The sequence below is a fragment of the Grammomys surdaster genome, unplaced genomic scaffold (assembly GCF_004785775.1).
Source record: "Grammomys surdaster isolate TR1022 unplaced genomic scaffold, NIH_TR_1.0 127, whole genome shotgun sequence".
NCBI classification, from domain to species: Eukaryota; Metazoa; Chordata; class Mammalia; order Rodentia; family Muridae; genus Grammomys; species Grammomys surdaster.
The window spans coordinates 4414903-4432257 of record NW_021604585.1 but is presented as its reverse complement, the minus strand read 5'-3'; the positions used below and the strand labels follow the sequence as shown (position 1 = coordinate 4432257).

Genomic DNA, 17355 nt, shown 5'->3' with positions numbered 1-17355 from the left:
TATAAATGGAAGGGTTCTTTATACTCAGGTTCTCCACACGGCACTCTCCTGCACAACCAGGAAGTCAAAATTAATATATGTCACTAATGCTATTCAGATCCATCAGTTTTATGATGGCTTCCCTCTCTTTCTCCTCCTCTAATCTCTTTAGCTCTGTCATTTAAGAATGCTGTCTACAAGGAACCATATAAGCTTATTCTAAAATTCATATGTTAAGTTGTAAGACCTACAAGAGCTAAGAGGTTGAGGTCACTATCTGGATCATCACCCACTATTCTCCTCAGTTCTACTCAAGCTGTGGCAGGCATATGGCAATGCTTTGCTCCTCCATATTTTTGAGTGCAATCCCATGATACAGATTCACCACAGTTCAGGTATTCACTAACTGACAGGAACTGTGCTGTTTCCTGTTTGGAGATATTACACTAGAGTGTCTATAAACATTTATTTGATGTTATGTTGTATAAAACAATTATTTCTTTCTGTTGGGATGATGTTCAACACTGTAATTACTAGGTCACATGGTAAGCTAGGAAGCTGACATGCCCTTTTTTAAAGTGACTGTGTCATTCTGTATATCCACTGACAGTATGTAGGACACACTTCCTTTGATAATCTCTAGAGAATCAATATTTCCTGTCTGGGTGAACAGTAGAATAATGTGTTTAATTTGTGTTTTCCTAATGGCTATTTATATTGAGCATATTTTATTGTTTGTGTATTTATTTGTTATTTCTAATGAAATATCTGTTCATGTGTTTTGGCTACTTTATAGCTAGATTATTAATAAATTTTTGACAGTCCTTATGCATTTTAGATACAAGTCTTTTGGTGGGTATGTGGTTTGTAAGTATTTTTCCAGTCTGTAGTTTGTCTTTTCAATCTTTTACAACATATTTTCATAGCACAAAAGATTTTCATCTTATGGAGGATTTTTTTTTTTTTTAAGAAAAGAACTGTTTGGCCTTAGATTCTAAACATATCCTACTATGTCACCCCCTCAAGATTTTTAGTCCAGTTTTAAATTTTATTAAGTCATTTTTTACCCTGAATTAGCATTTGTAAGATGTGGGGTTCAATATGGGATTTCAGCTTTTTGAAGGGAGGTTCAGTAATGTCTAGTTCCCCTATTTCCACGTCTTGAATGTTTATCTGTCCTCCACTGAGCTCCATTTGGATCTTTGTAAAGAAATGAATTGAACATATTTTTCTCAGTGTTTTTCATTCTCTTTTATTAACCTGTATTTTCCTGCTAAGCATATACTTTCCAAACCACTGTGGTACGTGCTACCTTGCAACATAGTCATTCCCCCTGCTCTGTCACACACCCCCAGTAGTCTTATCTCTTGTAGGTCTTGCAAATTAACATTTGAATTTTAGAATAAGCTTGCTATGTTTGCAAACAGATGTCATGGGATCTTGGCGAAACTGAATTTATAGATTGGCTTAGAGAGAATCTGTGTGTTTACAACTTTGTATCTCCTAGTTTCTTGATGTGGCATGTCTTCATTGTTTTCGATATTCCTTGATTTCCTATTGTTAGTATGTCATCATTTTAATAATATGGGTCCATGCTTAGCTAGATTTGTACCTAAGGTTTTCATTTTCTTCAGAGCCACTGGGAATGGGAGTATGATGTTTTCATTATTATAAGTTAATTTTGATGTAGCTTTTTGAATGCTTCTTTGATACCAGGCTGTCATCTATTGTTTTTCTTTATATGTCAACATGTCACCTGGAGTGGCATGTCTATTCATCTCTTGTGTTCGATCAGCCATGGCAGAAATGAGATTATGTTCACAGGACTTTAGTCAAATTCTTTGAGGCTTTGAGAGGCATCTGAGAGCCTCTGTCACATGTAAATCCTGTACATTGGTGACAGCTTCTCCTCATGGAGCATTCTTACTTATTCCAGTACTCATGGCTATTTTCTTGGAGATGAAATTGTGACAAGTTTGATTTCTAAGGAATAAAATAGCATTATTGACATGTCTAGTTTCTCAGCTGGGAAGGCACTGATGACAAATTCCAGCATAAATAATTCATGAACTCAATTCAAGCCAGGCTTTTTTCCCCTCAATCTTTGGAACGTCACAATGCTGTTTCCAAACGATGATTGTTTAGTATTTAGTATTTAGGATATTGAAGACTAAAAATTAGTTCAAAAGAATTTTTTAAACTTAAAAAAAAGGTGACTATTCTACTGAATAGGATTCTGTATGTAAGAAAAATTAGGTTTCAGAAAATATTCTACCATCTGGTCACCATAATGTTACTATAATTGCTAAGGCAATAACTCAGTAACTATTGTAGTTCAGTGCTTATTTACACATCTTGTCAATGACATTGACAAAATCCTAATGCAAACAGGTAGCCCTGCATTGGTAATAGAAATTGTCATTTACAAATTACTTAAGAAAATAATGCTTCCACTACACACAGTGAAGATGGACTTATAACTGTGAAGTTAATTCAACAACTATAAAATGATCTTATTTTCCATTTAATTTGATCTGTGTGGCCATCTTGTTGACCCTAAGAGCTTTCTGACTTAAGTCCCTCCCCCCACACCTTCAGGTGATATCTATTATTTCCCTGGAAGCTAGAAATTTTTGCTGCAAAACGGAAGCCTTCCTTTGTAAATGTGAATGCTTAATAAACTTGTACTGGTTTTCTGGTAATAGAAACAGGCAACATGCATCAGAAATTATCTGGAACTATTTTTGATATAAACTCATGTTTTCCAGTTGTAATGAACACTATATGTACATATAGTTATGGAATGAAATTAGATACTGAGGCCCCATAAACATGCTAGTCTACAAATGGCATGTCTTAATTTTGAGCAAATTGAGTTAATGGCTATGTTTTTTTGTATTGAATAATGTGAGCAATGATATTTCATATGATATTTTGACATAGAAAAGTCTACAGACAGATTCACATACGTTTAAATCACACATAGGCAGACTAATACATTGTATATATTTACTTAAATACCATGTAAATGTTACTGGGGTCAAGATTTGTATTGACATGTAAATCTTTTTCAGTGCCTTATTCTTTTTTTTTAAAATGACTGTCTTAAAAATTGAGAAATCACTTATTATGAAATTCACAGCTCAATGGTTTTTCATTATATTCACAAGATTCTACAACTGTTACCAGCATCTGATTCCAGAATATTTTCATCATTTCCAAAAGAAACCCTGTCCCCTTTTGGGGACAGCTATCCATCACTATTTTTAAACTGACAGCAAAAACTTCTTGTCTCTGTGGATTTATGTATCTTGGACCTACCATATAAGTAGAATAATATAATTTCTGGTCCTCTATGATTCCCTTCTTTTACTTACCAGGTTTTCAAGGTTTGTTCATGTTGTGGCATGTTTTAGTATTTAATTTCACTTATAACTGAATAATATATTGTACACATGTACCACTTTTTAAATCACCTAATAAGTTGGTTTGTATTTGGTTTGTTTCCTGTAGTCACTGTTGGGACAGTCAACTTCATATAATTGAACACACACAGGATTTTCTAGCATTGAATCACGTGACTTTGATGAAGGTTGTCAGATTACATAGCTGATGGACACTGGAGCTGGTTCTAATTTTAGACTATTGCTGGCTGACAATCTCTTATTTGACATAGTTGGGAATGGATATATACCAGATTTTTAAAACTGGTTAAGTTTTGCTATTTTTCGTAGATTTTTACCACCTGAGTTTCCATCATTTGAAACCTGAAATTCTAGATCATGAAACCATTATGTCCGGATTCAAATAGTTTCATGTCTTGAAATATTTTGGAGTATTCGGCACCTTGTATGACCAAAGGCAGTATGAAATCCTTGTGTATGACTTCCTCAAAGCCTATTTATACCCCATGTACCTTGAGCAGGACTGATGGGTTGCCGTATGGTAGATGCTTAGTATTATTGCAACTGATCAGAGTTCTGAAAAGGTATACCATTCTACATTTACTTCACACTACATGAGACTCCTGCTTGCTCCATCTTCTCCCTGAGATCTGGTATATTGTCATTTTTTTACACTGTAACCAAATTAATTGATGCCCTGATATATTATTCTGGCTTAAATGCATATTTTCCAGACTTCATGACTTTAGCATCTTTCAAACTCTTTTCCTTAACAATTTTAATTTTTAATTATTTTAGCTTATTGAGAAATAGTTGACAACCATCTACATTGAAAATGTAAGCCATGATGCTTAAATGTGTAAGCGCCATGTAGAGTGAGTACCATGACAAATGCAATTACAGTATCCGTTTGTATTAATCCATATCTGTGGCCTCACCTGGTTACTGCCTGTGCTAGGTATTCTAAAGATTGGTCTCTCAGCAAGTTATAAGTACAATATACTATAGTATATATCCACCACACTATTATGTCACTAGTGTTAATTAATTTGATGACTGAAAGTCTGTTTCTTTTTCAAAATTTTAAATAACATTTTCATACAATGCATTTTGGTCACAGTCATTCCCTGTTCTCTCCCATCTTCTTACAGATATACCCATCTTCCTTTTTAAAGACCATCAATTCTAATTTGTGTTGTGTAAATACCCTTGAGAGTGGGCCCATCCCACGTGTGTGGTCCCCCTCTCAAGAATTACATAGTTAAGGACTTTTTCAACATTTCCGCATTTCTGGGCTGCACAGCATTGAGTACCACCTTTCTACTGCTTCTGAATTTGAGTTCCTTTTGATATTTCACATTCAAATAATATCGTGCCTCACTGATCTGCATTTCTCTGATTTACTTCACTTAATGTCTTCAAGGTTCATATCGTGGTTGTTGTCACACTTCCCTATAGTTGTAAGACTAGTCCAACGTGTGTGTGTGTGTTTGTGCTTACATATGCAGACACACATACACTTATATGAGCATGTGTTATCAGAAAACACCACATGAACAAAGTGAGTCAATTTTTTAGGCTGAAATTGTAAAGAACTAGTTCTTAAGACCAGTGAGGCAACAGTAAGGACGGTAAGGAGAGTGACTGGCACGAGAAGCGAGGAGACATTCTCAGAAGCAAACGTGATCAAGGCACATCATTCTCAGACATCTAGTTAGAGGAGAAAGAGAGTAAGGAAACCATGGCACTCCTCGGACAACAGCAAGTAAGTCTGCAGAAACAGTAGGAAGTGTTGATGAATTAAAGGTACAGGGAGAATGTGAGAAAAAGGCCTTTTAAAAGAATTAACATCTGAAAAATTCATAAATCCTGGTTGAGATATAAATAGAAAGGTGCATGGAACTCAAAGCTCTCCAACTGACTCAATACAAAGACTTTGTACTTAAAAACATATGTTTAGAGTTCTAAAATCAGCATATAATAGTTTTACAGAATAACGAGTGTCCTTGTGAGATTTTCATACATGTTTCTGGCATACATTGATCATATTTTCCTCTCACTACCTTCATTTTTATTTTATAGGACTTTTTGTTTATATGTATACATATATATATGTATATATATGCATATATATGTATATATATAATTATATGTATACTAAATATATGCATTATGTACTATATAATACACATAAATACATGTACACACATATAAATATATAGATGTATATACTTACAGACATACATATATACATACATACATGCATGCATACATTACAAACATTTTCTCTTAGTCTGGGCTTCACTTTTTTTATTTGGCTGGTTTTTGATTATATTTCTGTACCTGTTATATGCGTGCTACATTATTATAGTCTGTATAACTTCTGAGTTGCTATGATGAAATCTGACACAAACAACTTAAGAGAGAAATGACTTATTTTAGTTCATTGTTGCAGAGAATTCATTTCAGAATGTCTTGGACTCCACACCCTATATAGGATATCATGGTGGTGGGATTATGTGGGGATGTAATGGAGAAGGAAGATCTTCCTCTCCCCCTGGCAAGCACACAAATTTATGACCTGTTTTATTGTTGCTGATGTTACCAGAGCCTCAGGAATAGTTTGAACAGCTAGTGACCAAAAACCTAACACATGAGACAGTTGTGGAAGCATTCCATGTCCAAGTCAGTATAAGTTATATGTTGCTGTTTACAGTTCAGTTGTGCAAAATTTCTGCTGTAGGAGCATTCTTAGACGCATATGTGCACATATAAATTCTCAAGTAACTATACTTTTTTTTTTTATCTGTTTCCCGGATCCCAAAGAGTTTGAAATCTTTAGCAAACTTTACTACTATGGAAAAATTTGGTAAACCAGAAAGCTGAGTAAAATGTTGCTATCATTTTTAAGCTATCTACAATAACACAGTGGACTTTTCTCAGTAGAAACATATTGATCAGGGTCTGCTTTGATAAATGTCAGCACATTTGGAGAGTGGTTTTAAAACTCATGTTCTTTGAAGCTTTCTGCTTTTTCAATGCATCATTGTCTTAACTGTGTTTTATACTGATTTTTACAGACAGATATGCACACTCGCATAACATGTGTAATCTGCATGAATCTTACATTTGTGAAAGAAAATGTTTCAGTGTGATTTCATTAGCTTACCTATGAGAGAGAGAGAGAGAGAGAGAGAGAAGAAAAGGAGAATGTGGGAGTGTGAGGTGAGAGGGGGGAACTGGGAGGAGAGTAGGGACAAAATGTGATTGGAATGTTAAATAAATAAATTAATTTAGAAGGAGGAGGAGGAGGAGGAGGAGGAGGAGGGGGAAGAGGAAGAGGAGGAGGAGGAGGGGGAAGAGGCCATGAACCTGGATCCTCCAGAAGAGCAGCTAGTGTTCTTAAGTACTCAACAATTTCAACCCCTAAATTAAACTTTAAAATTGAAATAGTATAAAATGCTAAAATGTGAAAGTGATATTTTCAATAAACGGGTCTACACACATCCACAAAGTGAAAGTTCATGTACAGCCACCATTCCCATGTACGATTGTTAGGTCCTAGGACATAGATGCTTCTAACCTTTGCTAACTCTCAAGCAATGAAGCTTTCAGCCCTGATTTCATGAGCAGAGACGTTCCTTGCTTTATGGAAGCTAGAAACCGCCACCAGCAGAGGTGACTCCAAAAAGTTATAGCCAGTAGAAAGATTATTATTTCCATTATTCTGGAAAATTAATCAAATATATTAAAACTTTTCTTCCTAATTTTGCAAGATTATTTTTCACATGTGGCGAAAATTCAGCATACAAAAATGACAGACAAGATTGAGACCAGAACATAAGGCAATTGGGTTTGTCCATGAATATCTAGGTCATAGGATAGTTCTGTGTGTTCTGGGGATCAAACGCAGGCATGCAGATATGTCCTCAGACTTGACAATCCGTGCCACCTGCTACATAGGGCACTCTAAAAGCAAGGTCCTAGAAACATCATAGGATGATCTCTCTCTATGTTTACAATAAGCCTTGCTTCAGTATTGGAGCCTGTTCTCAGGAAATTAATCTCTCAAGTGAAACCAATGGGTTTTTAACTTATGATTCTTCACTGGTTATTACACCCTTAAGTCGATAAAAATGACCTTTTGCTTTTAAATGAGGGAAGTTAATTTGCCTTAGTGTCATTTCATTACTTTGTTACCGGCTTAATTCCTTCGAGGTCTGACACCCTGGAGACTGGCAGATGAACATCAGACACAGCTTCCGCTGTTCTTTCTGCATAACTGTTCTCTCTCTCTCTCTCTCTCTCTCTCTCTCTCTCTCTCTCTCTCTCTCCTCTTCTCTTCCCCTCTCATTCCACCCTACCCAGTGAGCTTTCCCTCAAATAAATGAGCTGCATATTTGTGAAACACACCAGTTGTTTTTTTCCCAGTCTTAAGATTCCTTACTCCTAAGAAGGAGCATAAAAATTGTGTCATGTGTAAATGTCACTTGTCTGACTCCCTCTGCTGATTTCCCCAACTTAATATCAGTTCTCTGGGACTCCTGAGGAGAGATTAATTAGCAGTGCATGACTGAATTGTATGAAAGCAAGGAAGGATTTTGAAGAGTGTTAGTGATAGCCGAAGCGTTTCAGAATGCTACTAACGTACTTACATAGTTTGCATATCCTGGGGGGAAAGTAACGTCGCTTTTACATGTCCACTAATTATTAAAAGATCTGACATTATATATTACTCCTGATGCAGGATTTTATAATCAAGAGAATTTTATATCTCACAGCAGTGTCCTCAGGACGAGGCCCTGTCCTATTCACTGCCTTGTGGCCCCAGTTTCTACCTGCACATTGGGGACTTGTTTTAGGAATGCTGGTGGTGGTCTGTAAGCAGTGGACTAGGGATACAGGCAGAACTCCACTAAGCCTAAAGCTCGCTCTGGTTCCTCTCCCTACACCGTGCAGTTCTGTTTTCTCTTTCATGTGAATTTACCTTTTCACTTTCACATTCGTCTATCTGGGAGATTTAAGCTTTAGGTAGAGTGTTAGGAGCACACCTGATTCTCTCACGCACAGCAGGCTTGAGTAACTCGTTACCCTTTTACTGAGAAGCAATTTGGAAAGGGTCTTAAGGGTGGTTTTATATTTTACATAGTGGTTTCCTTAAAGCTCGTATTTTGATGATATGATACAGGCAGGGTATTTATGGTGGCTGATTTATGAGAGAGAAAACTGGAAATCCTGCCATCTAATTACAACATAAAGCTTAAGTGGTACTATGAGGGAACAGTCTGCAGTGACTGAAACTATGTTTTTAGGTAAGCCACTCTCCCTCACAAAGGGATGTAGCACTGTGCTTCTCTTGTATATATTTCTGCTCCTCTTTCTTTTTCCTGTTGTTAAAAGTTTCTAGTCCATCTCTCTAGCCCCGTCTTTCTTAATGCCAGTGCCCAAATCTATCCTAAGACCTTTTCTTCTTAATGAACCTCATCTCTGCTTTTAAAAATAAGTATTGCGCGAGCTAAATATTGATTATGTGATTTTGAAGAATGATAGTAGGACATAAACTTCAGAGATTCAAGTTTTATGGAAATGACAGTATAAATAAGTATAAATTGTGTAAAAGTTCAATATCTTTAATGGCTTTAATTATTCATGCTATGTACAGTAAATGTTCCAGAAAGTATGGCTTTAAGGCTTTGCAACTGTGAGCTAGAGAGGGGATAAAGTGGATCCTCATGGCAGTCATTTCCTCAGTGGTTCTGGGTGTAACATCATGGCTCCTGTGTCAACTATTTAAATCTCCTTTCCTAAGGGTTCCCAGGTAATAGTACCATGACGGATGGATGCGGTAGAGAAAGATCCAAAGAGACATGCACACTGAGTATCTAGCTCAGGACCTTTTCTTCTATAGGTGACAACTCTCACTTCTGATGAGAGGTGACTTCTGCTTAATAAGTCGTGATGGCATAAGAAAAACTTATCAACAAGTTCTTGTGCCTTTACTGACATGTTGAAGTGTGTGGCACATTTGTGAGCTAAATACACGTATTTAGATATATAAACAAAAATCTAAAAAATCTTGGCTGCTCAGTGGTGCAGATGGGAAAATAGTGCGTTTCTCTTAGAATATGGATTTGATTAACTGAACTTTAAATTATTTTTAGAAATCAGTATTGTGTTCCCGTAGTACATAAAACACCAGAGAGTACCAGAAGGCACAGGGCTCCTATTTTATTTCTGGTTCATCTTTACTTGGAAGGATGGCTTCAAAGCCAAACTAAAGAGTTTTTTCTACTTATTTGCTGAGAATGACCTCTGCAAACCACACAGCCTTTAGGAAAAACATTTGTCTTATCTGTAAATGGGGCATTGGACCAGAAACAGTGATTTTTCAACTGTGCCCAATTGTAAGCTCCAGGGAACAAGCATTGTGATAGTTTTTCTTCTAGACACTGAGGACCTGTGTAACTAGCAATTTGACCATGGCTCAGAATCTGTGGTTAAATAATGACTCAGTGTGTGTTATACGGAGTCTCAGTCTTTAGAGCTTCTCCCAGCCAATGATACTTTTATTTATTTATTTATTTATTTATTTTTGTATATTAAGCATAATGTAAGGGTTCATTAGATAAACACTAAAGCACTATTTCGAAGCTGAAAAATAAAGGTTTGAAAGCTCTGCCAGTAAGTTCTTTCTCTCTCTCTCTCTCTCTCTCTCTCTCTCTCTCTCTCTCTCTCTCTCTCTCCCTCCCTCCCTCCCCTCCCTCCCTCCTGTTCCTCCTCTTCCTCCTTCTTTGCCTTTAACAAGAGCACAAACAAATCACAGTAGTTCTTACTCTTGGGTTTGTTTTTTATACAATCCTGCAATAGAACTGTATATTATATGTGTTTGTCAGAGAGGGAAGAATGTGAGATGTCTAGGCAAAAAAGCAATGACAGGATCTGCCAATGGAGAGGAGAGCATGTGTGAAGCATCACCAGGTGCATGGTGACCTCAGAATGACAAGAAAATGTGCCTATGGGGAACGAATGAATGGTCTCACCGAAGCCTGGCAAGCCTGGTTAGAGCTTTGCCATTACTTGATGGGGAAGCAAGCTATGAATGGTTTTTAAAAAGCAGAGATAACATGGTCATATTTATTTTCCTAGGAGTACTGTAAGCCACAGTGTTGAGATTAGACCCTCGGGTCCTGGGAGAGGTCTGTTGCTGTACTACTTGACCTTGAGTCTAATAGGTATCATAAATAAAACAAAAGTATTTTAGAGTTCAGAGAATGGCATTCACCTGTTTTTCAGAGTTGGTTTGCAGTGCTATGAAAAACGATTCCTTAAATTGCTCTTCCAAGGGAAAATTTATTGCTTCTCTTAATTAAGAATCTAATGTTATTAATATGCTAACAGGATGAAGGGAGACACAATACACACTGGCGATGAACAGAAGTCACTCTGATCCCGAATCTTCTCCACTGCAATATAATTTCATTTGCTGGTGATTGTGAGATACCATCAAGGTATCTCTAGGTAATTAGTGAATCCACTAAGGGGAAAAAATGGATGTGACCATAATGGCAAATGACACCTCAATTAGAACCACTGTACTGCGTGTGTGAGAGTTATCTTAAATGGAATTTTTATCCTGCCACTTAAAACTACAATTTTCTTGCCTATGAAAGTTATAGGTATCATAGTCTTCAGCATAAACAATGATATATATATATATATATATATATGTATATATGTTTATATATGTTTATATATGTTTATATATATATGTTTACACACACATACACACACACACACACATATATACACACACACACACACACACACACACACACACATATTCTGATAACACACACCATGTCAGATCTGCAGAACTGTCAGAACAATGGCTTGTGTAAGGACAGAGAGGGAGCTTGTCATCGGGCGTGCCTCTGCTTGGTCTGTTTTAACATTCAGTTTAACTTGTTGCTCTATGGGCAACTGTGCATCTGTGCCATCACTAAAAGCAATCACTGAAAGTAAAGCATGAAAGGCGGTGGTTAATCCCAGCACTTGAGAGTCTGGGTATTGCCGTGAGTTAAAGGCCAGCCTGGACTACATAGTAAGTTCAGGGCCAGCCTTGTCTATATAAAAAAAAATCTCGTTTCAAAACCCAAATCAAGACAGATGAAAATAATAAGTAATTACAATCTAAAAAATAGACAAAACAGTGAGTTTAGTATCAAAAGTTGAGTGAAACAAAGTACAGTGAAAGTCATCATTTAGTAAACAGATTATTCTAAAAATTGGAAGATGCCAATTTCAATATCAGCCCTGAGAGAAATAACTAAAATGGCATAAAATGACCGTTTCCAAGGTTAGAGAGATGTATCAATGGTTAAGAGCACTAGCTGCTCTTCCAGCAGATCTGGGTTCAATTCCCTGCACCCACATGGCATGACATCTGTCTCTAATTCCAATTCCAGAAGACCTGGTACCCTCACACAGACATACATGCACGTAAAACACTAATGCACATTAGAAAAAAAGACCCAGAGTTTTATCCCTAGCATCATGAAAAAAAAAATAAACTGTTTTGAAAAAGAATTGAAAGCTATAAAAATCCTATTGTTAAATGGATAAACAGAGAAATTCATTTTTCCCTTGTGCCATTTGATGTAATATTTATATGTGCTTATGTTTAAAAATATTTTGTATTCTCAATTTGAAAATATATTAATCTTAGCCTATTTTTGAAGTATGTTCAGATTTATATTGAAATACTTCCTTAATTCTCTTTGAAAATTTATCAAACAACCTCGATTTTTAACAGAGGTTGAAGACAATGGATTATACAGAGAGCTAAGACAAACTATAGGAATATAATGCTTAACAGTGCTCATAAAGGCTAGCATTTCTTCAGCTCTGTCTATGCAGGATAACTTAAACTCTTACTGTGAATATATACTGCCAGTGCTCAGTATCCTTAGCTTACAAATGAAGACTGGAACAATCAAAACACTCTAGACTCCAGAGCTAGTAATCTAGCTGAACCTGGGCTCCTAAACCCAGCCTTATGACCTCATGCTGTAAGCCATAAATCAAGTCTCTCAGGTGGCTTGTGGTCCTGTGTCCCTGCCATTGTAATTTCCTCCCACATCATGACTGTCTCTTCGTGTTTGTCTTCTGAACTCACCGTTAGCTCCTCTACAGCAAGGATGATATCTGTTCATACATATCCAGGGATTTGACCAGTGACACATAATAGAAGCTGATAAGTGCCTATTGAGTGATCAGTATTGTCTGACTCCTTAAGGGCTGCTATATTGATTATCATCACTGGACACTGCTATCACGGGGAAGCTCCAACTGCTTTTTAGACTCTATTAGGGCATTCGTTTCTTCAAAGAGGAGACATTTCAGAAGGTGAGTGAACTGATGGCTGTTATCTGTAAGAATTTGAAAGATTATGAAAAGAAAAAGCCCATGGAGATGGATGTGATATGAAATAAAATGTAGTTTAGGAAAGAAAAAGAAAGAGAAGGAACCCAGAAAGCACAATTACTTGGCACTGTGTGACGGATTTTCCTGACAGAGAAGCAGCTGGTGTTATGTTCAAGGTGAGACATAAATACCGGGAATAGTCAGGATATTTCCAGTCATGGGGAAGGCAGGAATCTAAAGCTAAAACATAAAAAAGAAAGAAAACTATTCTACATTAACAATTAACAATTCATTATAATTGAATGGGAAAATCAACTTAGCATTATCTTTGAAAGGCTGAGATCCTATCAAATAAAACTTAATTAAAATTAGTTTATCAAGGAGGTAGAGGCAAAGAGCCTTTGCGTGTGTCAGCCAGGCGGGCAGTCTTGACTTCTGTGAGTCTCTGATTGGGTTTGATGGTAGCCCTACCTCTCACAGAGAGACCACTGGCAGTTAATCCCTGCTGTGGTGAAGAGATGCGATTTTCTTCAGTGTTGTAGCCACTGGTAAGCAGTACATGCTCCAGGATCTAACCTCCCGCTCATACCCATACAGGCAGCCCTCAGAACATTATTGCATCCTAACCTGAGAGTTGGAGGGGCACTTGTCACAAAGAAGAAGGTTCAGCAAGAAAAAGAGGGGATGAGAAAAGCTAAAACCCATGACATGAATGTATGAATCTGTAAGAGAATAAAAACAAAATCTATGAGTGAAGATACTATCCATTTTAACATAGGTTTTCTTTTTTAAAAATTGGATATTTTATTTATTTACATTTTATATATTATCTCCTTTCCTGGTTTTCCCTTGGGAAATCCCCTATCCCACATCCCCTCTCCCTGCTTCTATGAGGGTACTGCCCCACCCACCCACTCTGGCATCCCCACCCTGGCATTCCCCTACACTGGGGCATTTAGCCTTCATGGGACCAAGGCCCTCTCCTCCCACTGATGTCCGACAAGGCCATCCTCTGCTACATATTCAGCTGGAGCCATGGGTTGCTCCATGTATACTCTGGTTGGTTGTTTAGTCCCTGGGAGCTCTGGGGGGGGGCGGTGTGTCTGGTTGGTTAATATTGTTGTTCTTCCTGAGGGTCGTAAACCCCTTCAGCTTGTTCAGTCCTTTCTCTAACTCTTCACTGGGGACCCCACGCTCAGTCCAATGGTGGGCTGTGAGCATCCACCTCTGTATTTATCAGTCTCTGGCAGAGCCTCTCAGGAGACAGCTATATCAGGCTTCTCCTGTCAGCAAGCACTTCTTGGCATCTGCAATAGTGTCTGAGTTTGGTGTCTGTATATGAGATGGATCCCCAGGTGGGGCAGTCTCTGAATGGCCTTTCCTTCAGTCTCTGCTCAATACTTTGTCTCCACATTTCCTCCTGTGAGTATTTGTTCTCTCTTCTAAGAAGGACTGAATCATCCACATTTTGGTCTTCCTTCTTCTTGAACTTCATGTGGTCTGTGAATTGTATCTTGAATATTTTGAGCTTTTGGGCTAATATCCACTTATCAGTGAGTGTATACCACATGTGTTCTTTTGTGACTGGGTTATCTCACTCAGGATGATATTTTCTAGTTCCATCTATTTGCCTACGTATTTCATGAAGTCATTGTTTTTAATATCTGAGTAGTACTCCATTGTGTTAATGTACCACATTTTCTGTATCCATTTCTCTTTTGAAGGACATCTGGATTCTTTCCAGCTTCTGGATATTATAAATAAAGCTGCTATGAACATAGTGGAGCATGTGTCCTTGTTATATGTTGGAGTATCATTTGGGTATATGCCCAGAAGTGGTATAGCTGAGTCCTCAGGTAATAGTATGTCCAATTTTCTGAGGAACTGCCAGACTGATTTCCAGAGTGTTTGTATCAGCTTCAATTCCACCAACAATGGAGGATTGTTCCTCTTTCTCCACATCCTTGACAGTATCTACTGTCACCTTAGTTTTTGGTCTTAGCCATTCTAACTGGTGTGAGGTAGAATCTCAGGGTTGTTTTGATTTACATTTCCCTAATGACTAAGGATGTGGAACATTTCTTTAGGTATTTCTTGGACATTTGATATTTCTCAGTTGAGAATTCTTCATTTAGCTCTGTACCCCATTTTTAATAGGGTTGTTTGGTTGTCTAGAGTCTAATTTCTTGAGTTCTTTGTATATATTGGATATTAGCCCTCTATCAGATGTGGGATTGGTAAAGATCTTTTTCCAATCTGTTGGTTACTATTTTTGTCCTATTGACAGTGTTCTTTGCCTTACAGAAATTTTGCAATTTTTTGAGGTCCCATTTATCAATTGTTGATCTTAGAGCATAAGCCATTGGCGTTCTGTTCAGAAAAATTTCCCCTATGTCCAAGTATTCGAGGCTATTCCCCATTTTCTCTTCTATTAGTTTCAGTGTATCTGGTTTTATGTGTAGGTCCTTGATCCACTTGGACCTGAGCTTTGTACAAAGAGATAAGAATGAATCTATTTGCATTCTTCTACATGCTGACCTCCAGTTGAACCAGCACCATTTGTTGAAAATGCTGTCTTTTTCTCACTGGATTGTTTTAGCTCCTTTGTCAAAGATCAAGTGACCATAGGTGTTTGGTTTCATTTCTGGGTCTTCAGTTATGAAAGCTACAGTTAAAGAAAGCTCCCTATACCTTGCTGTCCAGGCTTCTGACATTTGTTCCTCCTTCAGGACACCTTGAGTTTGAATTCTGCCACCCTAAACCCAGCAACCTGTAATAAACTTACATGCACAAGACTGTGTCTGTCCTTCTTAGAGATAAGTTGCCTGTGTTTCATGGTGTGCTGATGTAAACCCTTTTCTATTCTTGGACAGTCATTTGCTTATAAGAGGAAAATCCTTCAGAATGAAGAAATTTTGAGAGTGAGGGGTCTTATATCAATTCTTCAGAGTGTTGAGTTGCTGGACTACTTGTATTGATTTTCTCTTCTTATGGTCAGCTAGTATGTATCTATTTCCTGTCTGTACTAACATACCTCATTCATTCTTGGTATAGTTATAAAATTACATTGAATTACTGGTTAGATTGCTTTGAATGCTAATATTTTATGCTAATTATCTTTGAGGATATTAACTTTTATTTATTCATTTATTTATTTATTTATTTTTATAATTTATGTTTGAAATTATAATATAATTACATCATTTGCCCCTTCATCTCTTAAAACCCTCCCATGTCACTCCTTACTCTCTTCCAAATTTGTGACATCATTTTCTATAACTGTTGATATATATATATATATATATATATATATATATATATATATATATATTTAGGAATGTTTTGAATATGTATATTCAAAGCACTTTGAATATGTATATATTCAAAACATTCCTAAATAAATGAATACAGTCTGCCCAGTCAATATAATGTTACTTATGTGCACGTTTTCAGGACTGACCATAACTTTTTTGCCAAGATTCTTTCTGACCACTGAAGACACCGTTGCGATAGGGAAACATTTCTCAGGTGTTGACCACATGCTGCTGTGCTGTGACAAAAGCTGTGTTGTGGTGTGATCTGATGCTGAGATGTCCATACTTAGACAGTGCATCTCACCAGACTTCAGTTTCCTGAAGGACAGGCCTGTGTCTAACTTTCCAGGCATCTAGCGCCTTGTCTAGCGGACACAGTAGTGGTTAATAAGCATTTGTTGTGTGGTATCGTTTTCTTCTAAAATAGTCCCTTTACCTTTTCCATTTGCTTACTCATTTCTCATTCTCTTCAGGTCCTCTCCATCTGCCCCAAGGACATGAGAGCTGACATCTGTGTTCATCTGAACCGGAAGGTTTTTAATGAACATCCTGCATTCCGACTGGCCAGCGATGGATGTCTGCGTGCCTTGGCAGTGGAGTTCCAAACCATTCACTGTGCTCCTGGGGACCTGATTTACCATGCTGGAGAAAGTGTGGATGCCCTCTGCTTTGTGGTGTCTGGGTCCTTGGAAGTTATCCAGGATGAGGAGGTGGTGGCCATTTTAGGTACTGTGAACTGTCCTGATCCAGTATAAATGGGGCACTGTCTTGGAGTTTTAGCTTTCCAGGTTTCTAAACAGAAATCCCCTCTGTTTAGAAACTTTAGAAACTCGGTCACTAATGAGATGATAAATTTCAGTGAAAACTGGTCGTTGTTTTGGCAAAGCACATTAATCTCAGTTACAGCTAACAGGGAACATAGGGCTGTGTAACATTCACTTATACAAAAAGTGATCACAGCCTAAGGAACTTTGCACACTCTCATTGGTAAGTGGAAATTTACTCTAGGAACCACTGTCAGATGAGTAGTAGAGGGAGTTAGTTTCAGGTGGCAACAGATCTGTTCAGTTAAGCCTGTTTCTTTACAGAAAAGCCAGGCAAGGGTGGAAAAAGTATGGAGACTTGCCTAGCTAGTTAGTAACCGGTGAGGGCTCAGTTGCATCAGCCTGCTCCCTATGGTTCTGCCTCATCACAGTGGGTGGAGTATAATCACAGTGGGTGGAGTATAATCACAG

The 17355-nt window shown here is 37.5% G+C and overlaps 1 protein-coding gene across 2 annotated transcripts in view; it reads left to right on the top strand.

Moving 5' to 3' along the window:
• Kcnh5 (potassium voltage-gated channel subfamily H member 5) overlaps positions 1-17355 on the top strand; it is a 272960-nt gene that overhangs the window by 190890 nt on the left and 64715 nt on the right. For both annotated transcript variants that reach the window (XM_028789568.1, XM_028789576.1), the window contains exon 9: positions 16594-16846. In XM_028789568.1, the coding sequence (XP_028645401.1) occupies positions 16594-16846 (253 nt within the window). The remainder of the gene's footprint in view (positions 1-16593; positions 16847-17355) is intronic.